General features: G+C 41.6%; 3 protein-coding genes across 4 annotated transcripts; 1 reads left to right on the forward strand and 2 right to left on the reverse strand.

The window, feature by feature from the left end:
- Positions 1,573–10,292, reverse strand: LOC110431015 (NEDD8-activating enzyme E1 regulatory subunit AXR1-like). 2 transcript variants are annotated; one of them, XM_021449503.1, is made up of 14 exons: positions 10,117–10,292; positions 8,363–8,535; positions 8,104–8,267; positions 6,376–6,486; positions 6,030–6,109; positions 5,779–5,929; positions 5,588–5,681; positions 4,421–4,509; positions 3,647–3,720; positions 3,395–3,557; positions 2,928–3,013; positions 2,456–2,539; positions 2,170–2,326; positions 1,573–1,964 (listed from the first exon to the last, which is right to left on the reverse strand). In XM_021449503.1, the coding sequence occupies exons 1-14, from the start codon at positions 10,170–10,172 to the stop codon at positions 1,881–1,883; spliced, it is 1,566 nt and encodes a 521-aa protein (XP_021305178.1). In that variant the 5' UTR covers positions 10,173–10,292; the 3' UTR covers positions 1,573–1,880. The 2 variants fall into 2 exon arrangements, with proteins under 2 accessions (XP_021305178.1, XP_021305174.1); XM_021449499.1 differs by having other exon boundaries at positions 2,170–2,350.
- Positions 11,687–12,953, forward strand: LOC8057370 (zinc finger protein ZAT12). Its single transcript, XM_002463584.2, has one exon. It carries the CDS (start codon positions 11,742–11,744, stop codon positions 12,180–12,182), a length of 441 nt encoding a protein of 146 aa, XP_002463629.1. The 5' UTR covers positions 11,687–11,741; the 3' UTR covers positions 12,183–12,953.
- On the reverse strand, positions 13,095–16,530 carry LOC8057047 (ras-related protein RABE1c). The gene is made up of 9 exons (XM_002466152.2): positions 16,317–16,530; positions 16,149–16,241; positions 14,397–14,469; positions 14,216–14,316; positions 14,036–14,101; positions 13,848–13,945; positions 13,688–13,750; positions 13,501–13,593; positions 13,095–13,422 (listed from the first exon to the last, which is right to left on the reverse strand). Exons 2-9 carry the CDS (start codon positions 16,219–16,221, stop codon positions 13,345–13,347), a joined length of 645 nt encoding a protein of 214 aa, XP_002466197.1. The 5' UTR covers positions 16,222–16,241; positions 16,317–16,530; the 3' UTR covers positions 13,095–13,344.

Here is a 21,264-nt window from a genome sequence, read left to right on the forward strand (position 1 = left end):
GTAAAAACATAAAAAAATATTCATATTTGTAAATTTGATCAAACATCAGAAGGTTTGACTTGTCTCAAACCTATAATTATATCTTTTTGGATGGAGAAAGTACTCTCATTGCGAATATGAATGTGTATTCTTTCATTGTTAGTCAAAGTTTGAAAAATATTTGAATTTGGGCAAATGTAAATGGATATGGACTCGTATAACCTATGTCGGCTGTTGCAACTTGCAAGATCATGAGCCTGGATTGCCAACGAGCGACGACGACAGCTAGCTCCTGCTACGTTGCCAATCAACGACCACTGGCGCCAGTAGCGTGAAGCAAACTAAAAACAGGAAACGCGTCATTGCTATAAAAAAAATATATACTCCTGAATACCAAGGCCTTGTTTAGTTCCTAAAGAATTTTGCAAAAATTTTTCACATTTTTCATCACATCGAATCTTGCGGCACATGCATGAACATTAAATATAGATAAAAGAAATAACTAATTACACAGTTTATCTGTAATTTGCGAGACGAATCTTTTGAGCCTAGTTAGTCCATGATTGGACAATATTTGTCAAATACAAATGAAAGTACTACAATGCTCATTTTTCAAAAAACTTTGGAACTAAACAAGGCCCAACACGACTGCTCAAGACCGATGTGTTCTTTTGCTTCTGAAGCAAACATGAACACAACCTGGAAGATATTTGGGCGCTACTAGCCTGTACTAGCACAGTAGCACCTAGCAGTGTAGATGTATTATTATTTTTATAATAACTAAACTAGTTGTAGCAACCACATTTCGCTATCACACGTCTTTAGCCTTCGTCTGACGGCAACCGCGTTGTCAAAGGAACAAATGCCGGCCATTTGCCATTTAGCAGCAGGCTACTGGCCGGCGGAAATTTGGTCTGCCGATGGACACCTGAGATCATATGCACAGTGATGTCGGTGCCTACGTGCTCTCCATCATCTCCATGAATGATGAAAGCGTCGATAGCTCAGCCGACAAGCTCCACTCGCTCTATAGTCGTCGTGCTCGTCACCTCGCGCACATGCAAGTCGTTAGCCAAGTTCCAGGCTTCCAGCCCCGTACATCGGCACCACTTTCAACACCGAGCCGCGTTTGATTCGTCTCCACAGTAGGCCACAGCTCGCCACGCCTAACATTATTAGCCTATGACTTGGCCTCGTTTACTTCCGCCAAAAACTCAAATTTTTTCAAAATTCTCTATTACATAGAATATTAAATATAGATAAAAATAAAAACTAATTATACAGGTTAACTGTAATTTGCGAGACAAATTTTTTAAACTTTGTTAGTCCATAATTGAATCATATTTGTCGTATATACGAACAAAAGTGCTACATTTCCTAAAATTTTTTGGAACTAAACACGGTCTTGGACGGCGAAGAGCAGCACTTTGCCTACGCGGTGCCAGTTCATTTTGGCTCTGTTACTCTCTAGCACCGGTTTTGCTCGCAAAGACTTTTGGCGCGGCCAGAGATGAGTTGAGGCGATCTATGGTAACAAGCCAAACAGAGGCGTATAGCCTAACAACACCAGCTCAATTTGGAAAGTCACTGTTCTTTTGGTCCACGCATAACAGCCGCGTGAGCTAAGAATTTGCTAGGCACTTGCACAAATCATACGACGGAAGTATTGATAAATTACGACACTGTGGCATTCTCAATGAACCACTTATTTCGGGCTCATTTTCCGTGTCACAAAAGGGACGCGAAAGCTACTTGGCGACAATGGCACACATCTAAATATCATTGCAACAATATATATTTGGCTACTCGTTTAGCAAACAGACTTCGTTGCGGCATGGTGCCCTGGCACAAAATCTCGACCAACTTAAATTCAGTCACTAATACAACGCTCAATATCCATGTTATAGCACCAAAACTTGAGATTTGAGGTCGATTCCATTAAATATGAATGTTCCCCGCAAGGGCACAAACTGCTTGGTGACCAGCTGAAACATAATAAGAGGGAAAACGAACACTGATAAGTAATAGAAAAATTTCCATTCCAGAAGCATGAACATTCCCACTGGTGTCTATATAGCATCCTATGAATTCAAATCACATTTCTTCTCATTTTCTCCAATATTGTGTGAAATCCTGGAATTATGCATCTATTCAGGATTGCAGGGAATGCTGTATAAGGGGCCCACATACCTTAATTACTTCTTGCGAAGCGACTCCACCGACAAAAGCAGCCACAGGATGGATTTCTGCACCCCCGAACCGGCACATTTCGGTTATCAGGTCTTCGGATAAGGATGCTCCGTTCAAACCCATCTCACTTAGCACTGAAGCCGCAACTGTCTTCAGCCTAGGGATATCCTCATCAATCTCACTACCGAATCCAGTGTATAATCAGTATTATAAAAAAAACAGATCATTTCTCTACATGTGGGATAATAATGTTCACCAATAGCAAATGAACATTTCTCTCAAGTACCTGTCGAAGACTCCAGGTAATCTGCTATAATTGGCAGCCAATCGATCAACAGCCCGTAGTAGAATGTAGAAGTTCATTGCGTAACTGCAGTGACACGTTTGATAGTCATTAGAGAAGACATCTAAAAAAATCTAGAACAAAGGGCCAGCTATTTCAACTAAAAAGTAGATCATACAGAATATCAGAAGTATGTATGATAAAATATATGCCATCCAAGCTAAATGCTCAAGCTCAGAATCAGGACCATGATTTTGAAAGCATTCACATTACGATTGTATGTAGTTTTAAGAACTCTCTTTAAATCTGAAAAAAAAAATGCTAGCACTGCAACATCCTAGAATTGCCTAGTAGTTAGGGTGGTGACGAGATTAATAAGAAATCCAGAACATGTATAGCACTTTCTTTTACATCAACTAAAGGAACACAAAATAAATAGAGGTGAAAAAGCAAAAACAGAGCAATGGATGCTGACCTGTAGTCTTCATCGGTGAAATACCTCTGAATCTCAGAGACCATCGGAGAGCTAAATTCCTCCTCGAAACTACGATATCTACAAATCTAAGCATTGGAAATTATTCAGCATAGATGACATACCGGTAAAAACGACATTTTGGGTTACTTATTTACACTTATAATTGATTATGAATATACAAATTTGAAATCAAACCAGAAATCACTTATAGGTGCAACACTAAATAGAGTGTCCCTAAATGAAAAAACTAAATGTTGTGCCTGCACTAATCATTATTCTATTCTTCTGTGAGAGCAAGCAGCGATCTCATCATGCCAATAAAATCGCCTTTATCCAATTTATTATCATTCTGGCATGGATAACCAGACATTAAAGGCATCACTACAACATATTAATTGTGACAATGGCCACAGCAGGCAATAAGATGTCAGGCTGGGAAAACATGCCATCTAAAGAAAGCAGCTTACCCTTAGTTTCCTAGAATTTTTACAAAATGTTTTGATATATGCTCTTGAAATAGAATCCGGATCTCTGCCAATCCGTTTCAAGATTTCCTTTACATGATGCTCCAGGGCAAGACAGTCAAATTCCGCCTTAGCTTGGTAAATCTTTTGTAGGCTTACATAATACCTGTAAGATGACACAAGAGAAACATTACAATGTCCACACGAAATGGTAGCAGAATTAAAAACTAGAGATGGCAACTGTAGGACACTTACTCAGTAAGGGAAGTCATATCAGGTATTGTTCCCTCCAGAGGTAGCTCACCATTGCCCTCCTTTGCAATAAATTCCTATCAATAGACAGGAGAAAGCAACGCAAGTTCAGACATAGACACAATGGTAAAAAAGCTTATATGTGGACTGTGTATAACTTATGTTTATGCAAGCAGCTTCCATGTATAAACATTCCCAGGGTTTCTACTTTTTCTAAGTTGGACTTCTTCAACAAATGAAATGGATAAGTTCAGTTTAGAAGCCTTCCTTCAGAATCAGAAGATGCTTTGACACTGGATTCATGTTTATAACAGGGTTCTAGCTCTAGAAGGATGAATTTAACATTTCAATCTGACTTAAGCAAAGTTTTAGTTTGAGCCCAAAGCACATCTAGAACTGGCAATCAAAGTCCAACGCATACTGTATAAGACATCTCGGTTATATTAGCGGCCTGAGATTTTAGCACAAATGCAGCTCGCACATGCTCATTGTCCAAGAAGTTTCATTGCCGAGATTTTGGACAGCATAACAACATTTATGGCCTGAGATTTTGGTACGAACTATAGTAGCAAATTGCAATTAAGATACCAAGAGAAAAGAAACTTCCTGGTCTGCTAACAACAGCAAGGGAGGCCACATAATAGATCAGTGACAAATGAATCAGCATTCAGTCACAAGGATGCCAAGAAACTTTATGCTAGCTTTTACTGAATGGCCCATCATAGCATATAACATAAGTCGGGATTAAGTACAATTGAATCACAATATGACAGATACCTTTAAAGCAGCCACTAAAATCCAGAAATCTGACGATGATGAATTGACTTCCGCAGAGTCATCATCAATTATCTGACGGATCTCATTACCTGGAAGAAAATAATCACAAGTTAGAACCTGCATGTTTTATAGTTGTATGCACCATTTTGTATGAGTCAATCTATGCATGTTGTGCGCCAAAAGCAATAAGAACATAATACCATACAACAGGATTGGCACGGCCACTCAGGTTAAATCCAGAGCATGATTAAAAAACTGTACGCTACTATTGTCCAAATAATGTAATCAGAAACAGCTTCAAGCCTTCAACAAATTTTAATTAAAATAAAGTCATAACCCATAGCCACTATTTTCTTTATGCTATCTACTAATGTGCAAGCACCAACTTGTTCTATGTAACTAGCATATATCAGTATACAATGTTCAAATGCTAGCTGAGTTTCATCGCTTTAATACAGATTTTGTAGGGGATGTTTGGATTCAGGGAAATGAGGGTGGGATTGGGATTGGGATATGAGACATGGAAAAAATGGAGGGTTAGAACCAAGTAATGGATCCCCCCTCCCACTCCCACATCTACATATAAATCTAAACAGGTAAGAAAGCACCAAATCTCAAATGGGATCATCATTATACATATACAGTTCACAAAAGAGCTCTGTAATTGTGAATATCTTGTCATATGTTTGCAGCAAAAATGAGTGGCATGGTAGTGTTAGAAAAATATATAAGTGCACAGACGCGGATCAGCATTGTAATTCGTGATCAAGTACCTAGAAAATTCGGAAAGGGAATACACACAAGGTAGAAACTGGTAGAGATATTGCAACTGTTGTTCACTGCAGCAATCAATTAAAATGTGATACCGTCCCATCAGGCAAAAAGACCACTCACATGTGACATCAAACATCCAACAATAATGAAGTCTGGATGGAATGCTTGAAATCTAATCTATGTAAAATTGTAGATCCAAAAAGTTCAGCTGAGCATTTGATAGAAAATATAGGATAAGCTATCTATTGAAAGTGCTAGGCTCGAGAACATTTTTCATATTAAGATAGGAAGATTCAGAAAAAGGATATGTGAAACAACCACTGACACAAATGCAGAAAATACATGAACATGCCAAACCATAAATTTAGGAACTAGCCCTTTCGGTCAACTTACTGATTCCTGGAGTGACTGAGACTTTATACGAAGAGTCCACAGCTTCTTTGTAATTTTCTTCATCTATATTAAGCATATGGGCTCGAATTAGGTCCTGATAAAAGTAGCAATCAGTCAATGCTTTGACAATCTTAAAAAAACACAATAACAGTTCATTTACTTGATGACTCAAGAGTTGCTAAATAATGTACCTTAAATTCCTTTTTCTCTTGCCTAGTTGACGGCATGTTACCATCATGTGCATCTGCCCATTTTTCTGCAAGTCTCACAAGGATAACAATGTATGGAGTATGTTTGTGGACAACAGGATCTTTATCATTTATGTCAATTGATTTTGCAAATCTGCGAAACATAAGTGTCAACAATAACAGTGAACTTGTGTATAATGACAAAACTATTGCACACTGTTATGTGCAAAATTAAGGTATGAATATATTCTTACTGCTTTAGTTCAGTCCATGGATTGTGAAGTCGCAAATCATCCAAGAAGTGGTCTGGTTTTGATTCTATGACACAGTGCTCCTGGACAAGAATAAATAAATATGTGAATCTTCCCAAAATGCTTTTGTTACGACTTCCCCCCAAGGCAGCAGAGACATAACTCCCAAAAAAGGGGAAAAAGTCACATACATCGTGACCCAGATAGCAAGGCCTTGTACTCATACGCAACTATGAATGTATGAGCGTTCAAAATCACAAGGTCTTGCTATCTGCAACTGTGATGTCACAATAATTAATTATTTTTTCATACTAAAGAGACTAGTTTCGACATAAATATATCAAAGTACCTTGACGCTAACCCTGACCAAACCGGTTAGACCATATGAACGTGCAGCAACCAAAACAATATCTGCTTTCCTGCAGATATCATCTAGCTTCAGTAAAGAACTCTCTGGAAGCTGTAACATAGAAGAAAAAACAGCGCATTAAAAAATATTTTGAGTTATATTGCAAACAAATGTTTTGCCAGCAATACTATAAAACAAAGATTAAAAAACTCTACTAGCACCAGTGTCAATAAAACCTGAAGGAATAATCAAACTGAAGCGCTACAGACCGAAACCATATTATATTATTATGTAGAAAAAGAAGGCAAACAACAGAAACAAGTATTGTCAAAATATGCCTCTGGCCTAAAATCCACTTATGCCCATGGCCAAATAAGCAATGGGAAAACTATATTTTCAACTACAAATTTAACAGCCAGCCAATCATTGACGGGACATATCGAACAAGTGCTAATTTAGGGCCTGTTTGGTTGAAGGCCTATGCCTAAGAATGCTAATGAGAGAGTATGCATAACATCAATGCGCTTTTAAATATATATGGTGTGCGATTAACATGTACTTATATAGTTTGATTAAAAAAACTAGATGATTTAGATTAATGTTATTAGTCTAGATTAACTAAAAAATATTATAATAAAAATAACTATACTTAATTTTGTATGTGTATAATAATAAATCTCAACATATTTAATTAGTTTTTTAAAAAAATAAACAATATTGATTAGGTTGTGTTCCATCATTGTATGTTAGTTTACGGACATTTAAGCAACTAATCACTACCATTAGCCCAGGCAACATTGATCCAGGCGCTCAAAATTGGTTGCCTGGACGAGCATTGCACTCGCCTGGTTCAGGAAGCATATCAGGGTCATCCAAACAGAGCACAGGCAAAGACCTATCCAGGCAAAAATACTCCAGGGTCTCTTCCAGCGAGCCCTTAGTGCAACGTTTTTCCGTCACCAGTGCCAAGTAGTCATTGTGTATGCATTTGGTAGAACAGTGAGTGGTTTGGTCCAGTGCTATATTACTGTCAAAGCACCATGTCTACAGAAACTGGGTTATAACTGATGCAGTTAGAGCATCTCCAAAAGACTTTCTAAATCTCACTCTCTAAATCATTATTTGAAGAGTCATTTGCATAAAAATCACTTTCTATATTTTTTTTCCTTCTCCAACAGCTATTCTATATCTCGTGCATACTCTAGAGAGTCATTCCCGTCTTCTATTTTTGGCTAGCAAAAAATCAGGAATAGAATATGGCTATATTTAGATAACCATTTAGAAAATTTGTTGGAAGTTATTTTTTTCACCTAAACCTCTATTCCTAGCATTTAGAAAAAATATAGAAAGTCTCTTGGAGTTGCTCTTATAACTGATGCACAAGGTATAATGTTTGCCTAATGCACCAAATCAATGCACTGCTCTGGCGTAACAATAATTCAAAAGCTATCTGGTACATAGGAGAGACATAACATTCAAAGTATGTTAATAAGAATCATTCGTTCATATAAAACTTTTCATAAAGCATAAACTTTATTAGAACATAAATTGAGCTATGACATTTATGGTTATAGAAATCTTCTTATATTCATCTTGCTGGTTTCATCTCTTAAACATTTTTGTTTCACGTAAAACATAAGTGCTCATAAACCCAAAAGTTCTGGCTAGCACCAGCAGACTAATCAAGCTCTTCCAGTTTACATGAAAAAAGTAGACTGAAGAACAAACCTGGGTAGCAATGACAACAGTAAATTGGGAAAAGAACGAGGGGTTAGTGTCTATCAAATGCGCTGGAAACTCCTCAACAAACTTGGCTTTAACAGCGTCATTAAGCTCTTGTAGGAAAGAACATATAGATTTAGCTCTTGGTTGCCCCAAACATCCTTCATCCACTGCATGCAAATTTAAGGTACCAGAATATGAGCTCCTTCAATTTCGTGGGGATGAATTCAGAAGAACAGGTGGAATCACACAGTGAAGAAATTACACAGAAAATTGTTCCCCAGATCAGATGCTTCAACTTTGGAGCCATCAACAACAGTCACACTTCCTATTCCTCCAAGAACAAGATTCTTCAAAGCTTCTGTTCCAGTAGGACCACAGTTAAGCAAGCATATGCTAGCCTTTTCCAGTGCAGCCTGGCCTTGGTCACCCCATATCCTGCGCTTTTTCAATTAACACATAACAGGTGTCTTTCAATATCTGGGCATGCTATCTGATCAAGTAGGCAGTAGAATAATCTGGACAAATAATAAGCATTGTACCTAACAAGCTACAAATTAAATGACGGAATGGATTTCCTTAGTTTTAATAAACAATGCTTGTGTCATGGATTAATAATTCCAATACACAATACCAGCTCATAAGAACTCGCAACAGAAAACTAGGGCTATTTTGCTGTTGCCTCAACAACTAAGAGCATCTCCAACGGTTTGCCATTCTAGTTTGGCATTTGTGTTATTTGGCAAAAAGGTAAAAAACACTCCTCCAACGGTTTTGCAAACGGGTTTGCCATTTTAGTAAACTTGGCATTTGAGAGGCTTCCCTTGGCATATTTGCGAGTTGGCTGATGGTTTGGTAAACACTCGCGTCCGGTTTTCCTGCGACTGCTTTATGGATGACGTCCAGGTAGCGGCAAGTTCCAGCTGGGGATGAGGTCCACGAAGGCACGAACCTCTGCGAGCGGACACGAACCAACGCCGGTGCTCCTCCCACCTTCGCGCGATGGACAGGAACAACGTCTCCCTTCGCGCCGGACAGGATCGTCTACGACCGGCGGACAGGAACGTCTACTAGTGCCGGACAGGAACGTCTACGAGCGGCGGCGCCTCCCTTGGCGCGACGGCAAAAACGCGCGAAGAAACAGCGGCGTGGGACAGAAAGACGCGGGCATAGATTTTGTCGGGTCCACTAGGTAATTGCCAAGTCAAAAATGCCAAACCCTTGGGGATGAACATATTTTTTTCTTTGCATTTGTAATTGGGAGTTGGCAAACAACATCAAATGCCAAACCAAAATTGCCAAACCATTGGAGGTGCTCTAATGAATACGACCAGTAGGTAATGAATTGATGGCTGTAATTAGCTTAATTTCAAAGTAATGGTAAGTCACTGATCATACTGACATGTGCCATGCATAACATAATGCAGTCTAAACTCTAAAGTCAAACCAAGCAGATTAAAACAGGGGCAGTAGAGCTACTGGCTGTGAGGGCAACCAGAAATCACCAACCTAGGAAAAGATAAGTTAATTGACAACATTTATAGACATTGAAGGTTTATTATAGTCAGGTTCTGATATTTGTACTGACCAAAGTGCTGTCTCCCATAATTACAAAGGCAACAGATAATTAGTAACTTTATATGGAGTTGTTAGCTTAGGCAATAGAAGCACCCGTTACCCAGGTCAACTTATTCAGTTGCTCATCTAGAACCAGTAAAGTAAAACACTATTAGATATCCTTTGTGCATAACAGATCAACCTAGCAGCAATAACTAAATCAGTACCCAACAATGTGCAAGCAGAGCCAAAAACAAAAGGAGCCTAAACCCTAGTCACGACAGGCACAGCACATCCAGATGGATCTCGAACCCAATCAAATGAGCAGAATTACATCGCTGCAGGACCCCTAAACCCTAGAATCGACCGACGCTAAGCGCTCGGAATCTACCCATCGACCACTCGGAGACTGGGAGGAAGTGGAGGCGAGAGGGAGAGCGCAGATGCGCGTCAAAGGGTTACCTGAGCTGGCGATCGTACTTGGTCTTGGGCTCGGCGACCACGCCGGTGGCAGCCATGGCTGCGGGGCGGGGCGGAGGGGACGGTTGGCCGCTGCGTTCGCTGCCCTGGGGTTTTCGGAGTTCGGATGCTTCGCCCCGCTATGCTCCGGCGAGGAATAAACGGGGGAGCGGAACAAGATGGTATGGTATTGTAGCGGGCATCTTTTCTCTGCCAAGCCAGGGCAGCCCAATAAGGTACGGGCCAGAATATGACTCGGAGCCGAACGAAACAGGCCCGTTAGAGCGTACTATCTGAGAGGCCCAGTTTGGCTAGAGGTAGCCCTGGCCCAGAGTAATCAAGTGAAAAAAATCTAGGAGATTTTCTTTGGAGCGAAATTCCACCATGATGAATCCATCACATCCTTTCCTTAAAAAAGAAATCCAGCATCCCCAATCCAAGTCGCCGACTGTTCCCGTCAAAAGCTGATTGACAGGATTAATAAAAAAACTAAAAAAAAGGATGCTTCAGGTTCAACAACAAGGTTGTGTGATGTACTCGTACGTCACTAAAGGTTGGTTAGTAGTAGTACTGTAGTAGTCGTTAAAAGAAGCAGGGAAGAACGGAAGATGCGTTGTTCCAGACACTCACTCGGACAGGCAGACAGACAATTGCTCAGCATCGTTGGTGTTCAGATATGCACTGCAGGCAGAATAGCATATCTCATGATGGAGCTCTGTCCTGATTGCTGCCAGTTAAGGAGCAAAACAAGGAATAAAGTAGGTCTAATGATTTCTAGGAATCATAGATTACTTTGCATATTATTTGGATCGATCATTGTGCACTAGTACTCCACTAGCGTGCTGCTTTCCGCTTAGTTTTTTTTTTTCCTAAAAAAAAATCAAGTTGGGAGAGCCTAGGTCTGCAGAGGCCACATGGCTCGTTGATATTGGAGGTCCGCGCTTGTTATACGTAAATAAGAAATAACTAAATGAATTATTATGTCCGTTCAAAGTCAAATAAGATTGTCAAATCGAAAATTTGCAAGTCAGAGGCCGGACAGATGCGATGGCCACCTCCCTCAGAATGAGTTCGGGAAACAAAGTCGCCTCTTACAAAATTCAGCATCTGTTAAGTACGGAGTACTAGCCAGTACAATTATGCGATGGACCATAACGACATCTATTATGTTAACAGCGTTATCATCAGACAAAGGAATGATACAAGAGTGACGGCAGTTTGTTTACTGCTCGCCTGAGAACATGAGCTGAACAGGATTATTATTATTATTATTATCCTACTAAATACAGTCATCGCTATCGATCCACGCGTGGGTTCAAGAGCTGAACATCAGCGCCCGTTAATTTTGAAAATTACCTAATTTTATAGTCGAATAACAAAATCAACTGTCGATCATGCATCTGAAGTCTACTTTATCATGTTTGATTTTTAATGTCACGAAGAAGCCGCAAGTCAACTGCTAGAACTAAAGTCAAACGTCCCTCGCGCATGCAAGCTCAAACAAGTAATCCTTGCTCATTGACTTTGTAACCATGCATCCTATAAATAGCATACAAAACTTCTCTCACTGTAGCGATCACCACACACACAAAAGCAGCTAGCAGCCCATCGAGTATTTCCTGCCGCCGATGAAGAGGCTCACGTTCGGACAGCAGGAGCAGGAGCCGGGCGTCATCAGCGTGGCCCAGGGCGTCATGCTGCTGCTCGCGCGCAGCGGCGGCGGCGAGCCGTCGGCCTCGCCGCGCGTGTTCGAGTGCAAGACGTGCAACCGCCGGTTCCCGTCGTTCCAGGCGCTGGGCGGGCACCGCGCGAGCCACAAGCGCCCGCGGGCAGCCGACGCGGCGGCAGCGCCGGCCAAGGCGCGCGCGCACGGCTGCGCGGTGTGCGGCGTCGAGTTCGCGCTCGGGCAGGCGCTGGGAGGCCACATGAGGCGCCACCGCGCCGTGGCTGAGGGCGAGGAGCGGGACGGCGCTGCTAGCGCCCACGGGCTGGACCTGCACGACGCCGAGGCGAAGCCGGAGGAAGCGAGAGGCCTGCTGGGTTTTGACCTCAACATTGCCCCATCATGACGGAGCATCTGGGATTTTGTGTTCAATTCTTTTTTTTTTTGGGTTCTGGTTTTGCAATTCCGGCGTTCTTTTGTACAAAATCATAGCACGACTACGGCTACGACTACGACATGATGGATTTACTTTGTATTCCCTCGATTGAAAAAAAAGATTGATTTGTAAAAAAGCAGCTATGTAATGTTAACTTTTGTTGTAAAAAGAAGCACAGAACACTTCAGCGTGTATGTGCACACTGACGGGAAAAAAAACTCACCGCACCCCAAGATGACGCATTGACGCACCTAGACAAAAGTGCTCACCGGCGTGATTTAGGGCTCCTGAGGTTAGAGCTCAGCGTTTAGAGGGTTTCTATGGTTGTTGAAAACAAAAGGAGGTTTTAGGGAGACCATCAAATTAGAGGCAGTGAGAGAGAGGATAACTGCTGGACGAATGACGATGCAAGTCGCACTGTCGCAGGGGTGTTGCCCAAGAGGAGAAGATAGCTTGAGTTTAACAACAGCAGCGGACAATGGTGATGGTCTAGCGACAACGATGGTGAGGGAGGGCGGAGGAGATGCCAAGGAGCAAGAGAAGACACAATTGACTCACACGCAATAGCTGTATTTTAAGATAACATAGTACTACTCTTTTCACTGAACAATGTAACAATGGAATTTGTGCAAAAACTAGCTTTACTTTGACAAAATCTATAGTAAATAAATATAGAAATAAACTTTACTCTCCAACTAAATTTATTATGAAAAATATATTGCATAAATAATTTATAGTAAGTGTTAGCACTTTTTTATATAAGTTTGATCAAACTTCAAATCGTTTGACCAAAACAGAATATCTGGAGTTGCATCTTTTGTCAATGAGAATTGCATCTTTTGTCAATAAGAATTGCATCTTTTGTGGATAGAGAGAACCATATAACTGAAACAGAATATATGGAGTTGTAGCGTCCAAGAGATCAAACCGACCACCCAGTTGTATCCACGCTCGTGGTTATCAAGAGCAGAGTTTCCACAATATAGCAAGTAATTGTTCTGACTTAACACCCATTTGTCCAAATCACAACAATTGCAATAACTCAAGAAGCACAAGGAGAGAGTAGCTGCCAAAGAATAAAATGATGAAAATTACATGCGCGAAAACGCCACTATCTTGCCGTCACAACTGTTCAGGAGCCGCAGCAAGCTGATTTCTGTGCCGCTGCTGCATCAGCTTCCCCTTCAGCCTTGATCTTGATAGTTCGATCCTGCAAACACGCAAGCTAAGGAACTGTGGAAGAAAAAGCAAACGTGTCAAAGGCTCAAAGCTATGAAAAAGTTTGCACCTCAGGCTTGGAATCAGTCTCTGAAAGTCTCTGTTTGATATCCCTTGCTATCGAAAAGAAAACCTGCTCGACATTCAGGTTTGTCTTTGCACTCTGCAGCCAATAATGAAAAACAAATTATGCATCAGTTATTCAGTTATGGTACAAGAAAGGAATGCCATAGACAGAAGTTGTCATTTTCACTAACCGTTTCAAAGAACTTGATCCCATATTCGTCAGCGAGAGCTTGCCCCTTTGAAGTGGGCACAGCCTTAACGAAAGAAAAAAGAGCATGTAAGAAATAAACGTTATTATAAGTATAAAGTTTAAGAGATCAGATGAGAGTACAAAATAGATAAATTGTGTACCCGTTTGCTTTCATCCATATCAGCTTTATTCCCCACCAGAACTTTGTTCACATTATCCGAAGCATGTTGCTCAATGTTTCTGATCCAATTTCTTATGTCTGCAAGTCAGCACCAATGGCAGTATTAGAATTCAGAAATCGAATCTGAACTGATTTATGAAAAAAAAAATTAAGTACAAGGGTCAGTACTATTGAAAGATGACTCGTCTGTGACATCGTACACAAGTAAAATGCCCATTGCTCCCCTGTAGTAGGCTGCAAAGAAGAATTGCACAATCACAAACTTCAGCGTTAGAAAAGAAACACAAACTTCAGCCATACTATGTTTGGAAACGAATCATATATTTGCTAAAAGGAAAACAAGCATACCAGTTGTAATAGTGCGGAAACGTTCTTGGCCTGCAGTATCCCAGATCTGCAACTTAATCCGTTTGCCATCCAACTCGACAGTCCTTATCTTGAAGTCAATACTGTTTCCAAAATCCAATGGGTATACAATTAATAAGTCCATACAAACTTTTGCATGTAACATAATAATTCCTCTACATACCCAATAGTGGTAATGAAGCTAGTGGTGAATGATCCATCTGAAAACCGTAACAGGAGACAACTTTTTCCAACACCTACATAAGTACAAAAAAAATGTGATTGAAATATCAGCTGGGTATACTTCCCAAATACATCAGTTGGAAATACTCAATGACTCTAATTTAGGCAACTGAAGAAATAATGCCAATATGAGATTGGGGCTTTGGTAGGTACATAGAGCAAGATTAGTGACAAGCAAAGCTACATATAGCTTTGTGTCTCGGTTTAAATTAAGAGCATACAGCACCACAGCACAAATACTGGTCAGAGGAAAATTATATATGCCCCTACTTGTAGACTTCTGTCAATGGGGAGACATTTTCTCTGGTTAGGAGAACATCAACATACTCATATTGGAAATGCAAAACAAGGCTAAATAGTGTCGAGCCTTTAATTATCTTTTTCTATTAAGAAAAAAACTTCTGATTAACTTTTATGCTGTATAATTAGTTAATTTCAACTTCCAACTTGAGGTATTTCAAATTTATGTCTTTGTAAGTATTTAGTGACTGAGGCTACGCATGTGAAGCCAAACAACTCCCTAGCCCCTAATCTTGACTCTCAAGCCCTTTATATGGATTGCTGTAATAACTCGATGCCCTATCTTCATATGCTTATTATGTTGCAGCAGTTAAATTGTCAATTTGACATCGGATAAAAAATAATGTGAACTATCAAAGCCACCCAGGCTGAACCATAGAGATATGCACACTGATCACCAAACAAAACAAGCAGAGGAAGTCAGTGAATTTAAAAGATTTATGTTCCACTTGCACATACTAGTGGCATGTGTTGCTGATAATAAGAAGCTTTGACAGTGCTTGTGGAATGAAGCTCCCAAAAGATTATTCCTGGATTCTCGATGCATAGTGATGAATATAACTACAACAATTAAATCTCCACACCTATTTCAAAGTGTAACAATATTAAGTGTATATTGCAAAGTGCAAGTAGGAGCACAATCACTAGAGAGATATTCTGCAAGTATTTAGTGGCATGACATGCATCTGCAGGCCAACAACTCCTTAATCTCAAGCAAACAGAGCCCTTGGTATGGATTGCTTGATTAACTCGATGCCCTATCCTGGTGTACTTATTTGATTGCATCTATTAATTTGACACATATAAATAATAATAACCTGAACTATCAGTCTACCAAAGCCACCCAACCTAAACAATAGAGAGATGCGCCCACTGACCAACAAACTTAACAAGCAGAGAAAGTCAGGGAGATGCAAACTTGCAAAGATCTATGCTCCATTGCAGATACTAGCTGTGTGTGCAATTGCTGAGAATAATAAAGAAGCTTTGACAGTGCTTGCAGAATGAACATCCTGAAAAGCCAAGAGACTGTTCCTGAATTCTGGGTATAGGTAACCAATGTAACTACACCGACAATTAAATCTCTGCACCTATATTCCAAGTGTAACAATATTAAGTGTATATTGTGCAGCGCAAGTAGGAACAAGATCACTCTAAAAAAATATGTTACAGTTACACAATCGACAAACCAAGTGCCCTCAAGTGGTTAGATACTTTAGATTCATTCACCCATTCACATTTTTTGCGGTAACATCAACAGAGATCGAATTAGGAACCAGATCTCAATTGAGACTCCAAATTACGCAAAATACGAAAGGATGACCCCAACGCCATCAAATCTCGCGTAGATCGAGAGAGGAAAAAGAGGGGCTGAGAGGTCGAATGAACTCACCGCTGTCTCCGATGAGGAGCAGTTTGATGAGGTAGTCGTAGTCGGCTCGAGCCCTCGCCGGCGGCGCTGCCATCACTCTTTACCTCTCAATCCCTAGCACCACCACGGAACCAGATCAGATCGGAAACGCAAACCGACACTAACACGGGGCAGAATGGCGAGCCGAACCAAGCGGGGCAGCCTCGGTGCGTGGGGCGGGTGACCTCTCGGCGTCGTGTCGCCTCACGGTCACAGGGCCGCGGAGGCTGGCAGGCAGGCGGTGGAGCGGGAGGCCGAGGCGTCGCGGTAACGGAGACGGGGCGGAGCACCAGGTTGTTGCCTGGCCCTGGCTCGATCGGAGGAAGGGGATGGACGCGCTCCCCTGGGGTGGTGGAATTGGTCTGCTTCATTGGCCTTTGGACTTTTTTGGGAAAAATTACAAGCGTCCACAGGGCGTACTGTTGGGTCGTGCTCCGGCCCATGATGGCCCAGTTACTTGTTAGGTACAGTAGCCTTTGGTAGTTGAGTTCGGCTTTAGGTACAGTGGCCGTTCGGTAGTTGAGTTGGGCTAATTTATGGAAATCAAGCCCAGGCATTGGCAATGGGCCCAGGCATTACCCACCCGTAAGAATACTCGAAGCCCTAGTGGGCAATTTATACAGTTGAGCATCTCCAAGAGTTTGCCAAAATCACTTGCTATCCTTGTTTTTTTTTTGGCAAAACTAGAAAAATCAAACTCCAACAGTTTGGCATATGGCTTGGCAAATTTTCCCAGCTTGCCATCCACCGGTGGTTCACGCGCATATTTGCGCGCGGTTGGGGACTTGCCATCGCGTGAATTGCCCACCCCGCCTCCTCTCGCGCGCGCAGATGGAACTTTCACCCGAGCTCGCGACTACGTGGACCGCGCCGGCGTAGGGGCGTCGCGGCGTCACAAGGCGCAGGACCCTCCGTCGCGGCGGCCAAGGGGGCATCTGCTGGAGCCGCGGCTAGGAGGAGACCCAGTTGCAGCCCTGCAGCTGCGGCGCTATCGGACTACTGGCGATGGCTGAGTCCGGTCGGATGGGGAGCTCCGCCTGTAGTCGGCGTGGGTGGCACGCACGGAGCGGATGGAAACGGAGGGTGGCGAGGAGGCGGCCGGTTTGGCACCCGGAGCGAGAGGAGGGTGCTTGATTGGGGGATGGGGGAGGTGGACCTCATGGCGGAGCTCTTCATCCGCAAGTTCAGGGAGGACATGCGGCTGCAGAGCCAGCGCTCCGCGGAGGAGTTTCAGGCCATGCTCGCAAGAGGACATACAGGATTGTTGTTCTATTCATTGGTGGTGTTGCTTGTAATAATAAGTGTACATATTTGTTTGGTTGATGTTCATCACCAGGAGGAAAAAAAACAAAAGATGTAAACTATATATGTATATCCATGTCCACCGCAGGTTAATCTAATTTACATCTGAATGTGCACAGCAGCAGGTCATGTCGGCCACTTGATTGCCGGTCGGATTAGAGATCGATGTTGGGGGCCAGAGCTGAATCAGATTTGGCGGCTCAAGGAAGTGGCGATGCGCAGCCAGGCAAGGAGTCATGGGCGCCAGGCAAGGAGTGTCGCGGGTGGCCAGGTGAAGCGTCGAACAAAATTAGTTAATGGAGGTTTGGAAGTGGACCTACTTTTTAAGTTTTACCAAGTCCATATGACAAACTATTGAAGAGACTATAAAATTTTATTTGCCATATGTTTTAGCAACTTGCAAAATCACAAGTTTTAACAAGTGAGTTTTAGCAAACTCTTGGAGATGCTCAGCCGGCGTTTTCAGTAACCCTGAAAAAACACACGGGTCTATGATTGAACAAATAACATGTCATTACAATCACATGGAGTAACAATTTGACACCAACTTTTCTATCTAAATATAAGCAATGGGCAATGATAAAAGTAGAGCAAAATCTCATAGCTTAAACATAAAACATGAACACTTATGAACACGAGTACATGGCATGAGTTGAGTAATTGTAGTTTAATGATCATAATATCTTCACGGTTCACACAAATAGGCCTTGTTTAGTTCCAAAATTTTTATAAAATAAACACTGTAGCACTTTCATTTGTATTTGACAAATATTGTCCAATCATGGACTAACTAGGCTCAAAAGATTCGTCTCGCAAATTACAGGTGAACTGTGTAATTGGTTTTTAATTTCGTTTATATTTAATGCTTCGTGCATGCGTCTAAAGATTCGATGTGATGGGGAATGTGAAAACTTTTGCAAAATTTTGTGGAAACTAAACAAGGCCTTAGTATAAAACAAGGATTAAAGTATATCACGGCAGAAAAAACACACACAAGGACACAAGAAAAGTGCATTATTATTCGCACAACCAGTCTTATATTTTTTTATAAGACACAACCAGTCTTATAGTCATTCTGTTCGTTTGACTGATAATCCATGATAATAAGTACTATTTGCTAATTTGTTGGGAGAGAAAAATACTGCTAAATGGCTAGCAGATTCGGCTGATAAGCTCAAACAACACAAGGCGACCTCGACGCATACACACCCTGCCACATTGCTGCAAGCACCGACCTCGATAGACTTATAAGCCGTACTTTTTCTGTCAGACAACAATATTTTTTCATAATAAATCAACGAGCAATATTTTCAACCATGGCTTTCAGACAAGCGAACATGCTTATAATCATACCCTCATCCATAGGATATAAGATTCACATATAACCGCATCCATGGGTCCGATTTGCACTCCTAATTTTTGGCCATCTAGTTCCACTCCATGTCGTATAAATATTTTCATACATTTTTGACACAAACAAAAACAGGTGGCAACACATAGCTGCATTGAGCAGGTTATGTTCTGGAGTGTCATGGGCATAGTCCTTCTCTAGGGGCTTGCTCCGGCTACACAGGATAGAGTCGGCCAGCTGCTAAGCTTCTTTCAATAAAGAAGGGGTCCAGTATAGAGCTGAGGGAAAGAATCAAGCGAGAGGAAGGTGCTATGTCTGGTGAGATAGGCCCTGTTTAGTTCCCAAAAAATTTTACAAAATTTTTTAAATTCTCTGTCACATCAAATCGTTAGACGCATGTATGGAGTATTAAATATAGATAAAAAAAACTAATTGCACAGTTTGGTCAGAATTGACGAGACGAATCTTTTGAGCCTAGTTAGTTCATGATTGGACAATATTTGTCAAATACAAACGAAAGTACTACTATTTATATTTTGTAAAAAATTTTGGAACTAAACAAGGCCATAGCATAGGTGATGAGAGAGAAGGGTGAAAATGGGATGCTGTGGTTGGTTATACTATACATGGGCTAACCATATTTTTATGAACAAAATGATCGAAGAAGTTTATCCTTCAAACCGGTCTATTTGTGGATGTCTATTGTAGTTATGTGTCTAGTCTAGAAATATATTTATAGAGATTGGTGCTATTTGTAAGGTCTTGGCAAACTTTAGATTCAGTACTTTTGTAAGAACCTCCTGTCAGATAAAAATGAGGTGTCTAAAACCCTTTTTAAAGGGTGACCTTTCTTATAATCACTTCAAATTATTGGGTAATATCCGTAGAATCAAAATAAAACGTTTTCTTTTTACTCTGCTCGTGGTCAAGTGGCTGCATGTAAAATACAGTCAACGAAGTCCACTGGTTCAAGGCAAAGCCCGTTCAAACTCGCGGCGCGCGAGTAGCTGCAAGGTCAGCATCTATAGCCGACCTGCTCATTAGCCAATAGCTCAATACCCCACTTATTGCGTAAGCACGCTGTCTTCGTCCACTAAACTAGACCTCAAGTAATAAGATATACATGTCATGATCTCTCGATCGAAGGCGCGAGAAATTTCTGGCGCTCCACCTGCACGATTTCGAATTCCAAATTTGAAATCCGATGACGTGCGCGCGCGTCTTGTGCGGGTCACCAACAATCCAGAATCCAGTCCCGTACATTCATATGTTTACGTGCTGACAAACTCAATTCGAAAATGCATTTTTCTGTCCAAATTAAGTTCACTGGCGGCTGCGGGCCGTTGTGACGGTAGAGGATTTGCTATACGCCCTAATTGCACGGGGCATGGCCCCATGAAACGAGGAAGCTGAGTCTGACGATCGTGCGAGCTTCATGATTTACTTATCGAGACTAGGCAGGCACTCAACGGAGTGGTTCATCTCGTGCGTCTGTTCCACGAGCAGTTCGTTGCGTAATTAATCATCCATGGCCCGCCCGGCAACAGCCGGCGCCCGCCTTGCCGGCCAGCTGAACGGGACCTTGTCCACTGTCGAGTGGACCCAACTAAGACCTTGTTTAGTTCGCAAAAATTTTCAAGATTTCACGTCACATCGAATCTTTGGTCGCATGCATGTAGCATTAAATATAGACGAAAATAAAAACTAACTGCACAGTTTACCTGTAACTTGTGAGGTGAATCTTTTGAGCCTAGTTACTCCATGATTGGACAATGTTTATCAAATAAAAACGAAATACTACAGTACCCAAAAACAAAAAAATTTTGCGAACTAAACAAGGCCTAATTCATATCATTCTCTCGCCGTCATCATACACAAAGGTCTTGTTTAGTTCACCTAAAAACCAATTTTTTTTTAAGATTTTCTGTTACATAGAATCTTACGGCACGTGCATGCAACATCAAATATAAATGAAAATAAAAATTAATTGCACAGTTTGTTTGTAAATCGTGAGACGAATCTTTTAAGTCTAGTTACTCCATAAATAAACAATGTTTGTCAAATAAAAACGAAAGTGCTTCAGTGTCAAAATTCAAAATCTTTTCAAACAAGGCCAAAATCCGTCGATATTAATCATAGCGGCCGTAACAGTCGCCCTACGAGACGGGGAAGGGAATAAAGATGGAGCGGGCTGGCTGGCTCCGTTGCGCGGGAATATCACGGCGTTTCGCGGGAGACAGCCGGAGATGGAGCAAGAGTGAGACTGAGACGGTTTCCTACTACTGCCTTTCATCCGCAACGGCCCGGCACAATTTCCTGGCTCCGATGCTACGCAAGGCCCACATGGGGGACGGGGCCGGTCGCTTTCAGATACCCGCATCGATCCAACATTTGGTTTGATTTGATTACTCCTACCCCCTCTCCACGTTTGCAAATCGCACGCGC

The sequence above is a fragment of the Sorghum bicolor genome, chromosome 1 (assembly GCF_000003195.3).
Source record: "Sorghum bicolor cultivar BTx623 chromosome 1, Sorghum_bicolor_NCBIv3, whole genome shotgun sequence".
NCBI classification, from domain to species: domain Eukaryota; kingdom Viridiplantae; phylum Streptophyta; class Magnoliopsida; order Poales; family Poaceae; genus Sorghum; species Sorghum bicolor.

Bases quoted from the DNA above. Each gene is read 5' to 3' on its own strand.
- LOC110431015 (XM_021449499.1), bottom strand. From the start codon at position 10,172: ATGGCTGCCACCGGCGTGGTCGCCGAGCCCAAGACCAAGTACGATCGC. The intron at 8,536-10,116 runs GTAACCCTTTGA...GAAAAAGCGCAG, and splicing joins AAGTACGATCGCCAGCTCAG to GATATGGGGTGACCAAGGCC. The intron at 3,558-3,646 runs GTAAGTGTCCTA...GTCATCTTACAG, and splicing joins GATATGACTTCCCTTACTGA to GTATTATGTAAGCCTACAAA.
- LOC8057370 (XM_002463584.2), top strand. From the start codon at position 11,742: ATGAAGAGGCTCACGTTCGGACAGCAGGAGCAGGAGCCGGGCGTCATC.
- LOC8057047 (XM_002466152.2), bottom strand. From the start codon at position 16,221: ATGGCAGCGCCGCCGGCGAGGGCTCGAGCCGACTACGACTACCTCATC. The intron at 13,946-14,035 runs GTACTGACCCTT...GCTGACTTGCAG, and splicing joins AGACGAGTCATCTTTCAATA to ACATAAGAAATTGGATCAGA. The intron at 13,751-13,847 runs GTACACAATTTA...TCTTTCGTTAAG, and splicing joins ATATGGATGAAAGCAAACGG to GCTGTGCCCACTTCAAAGGG.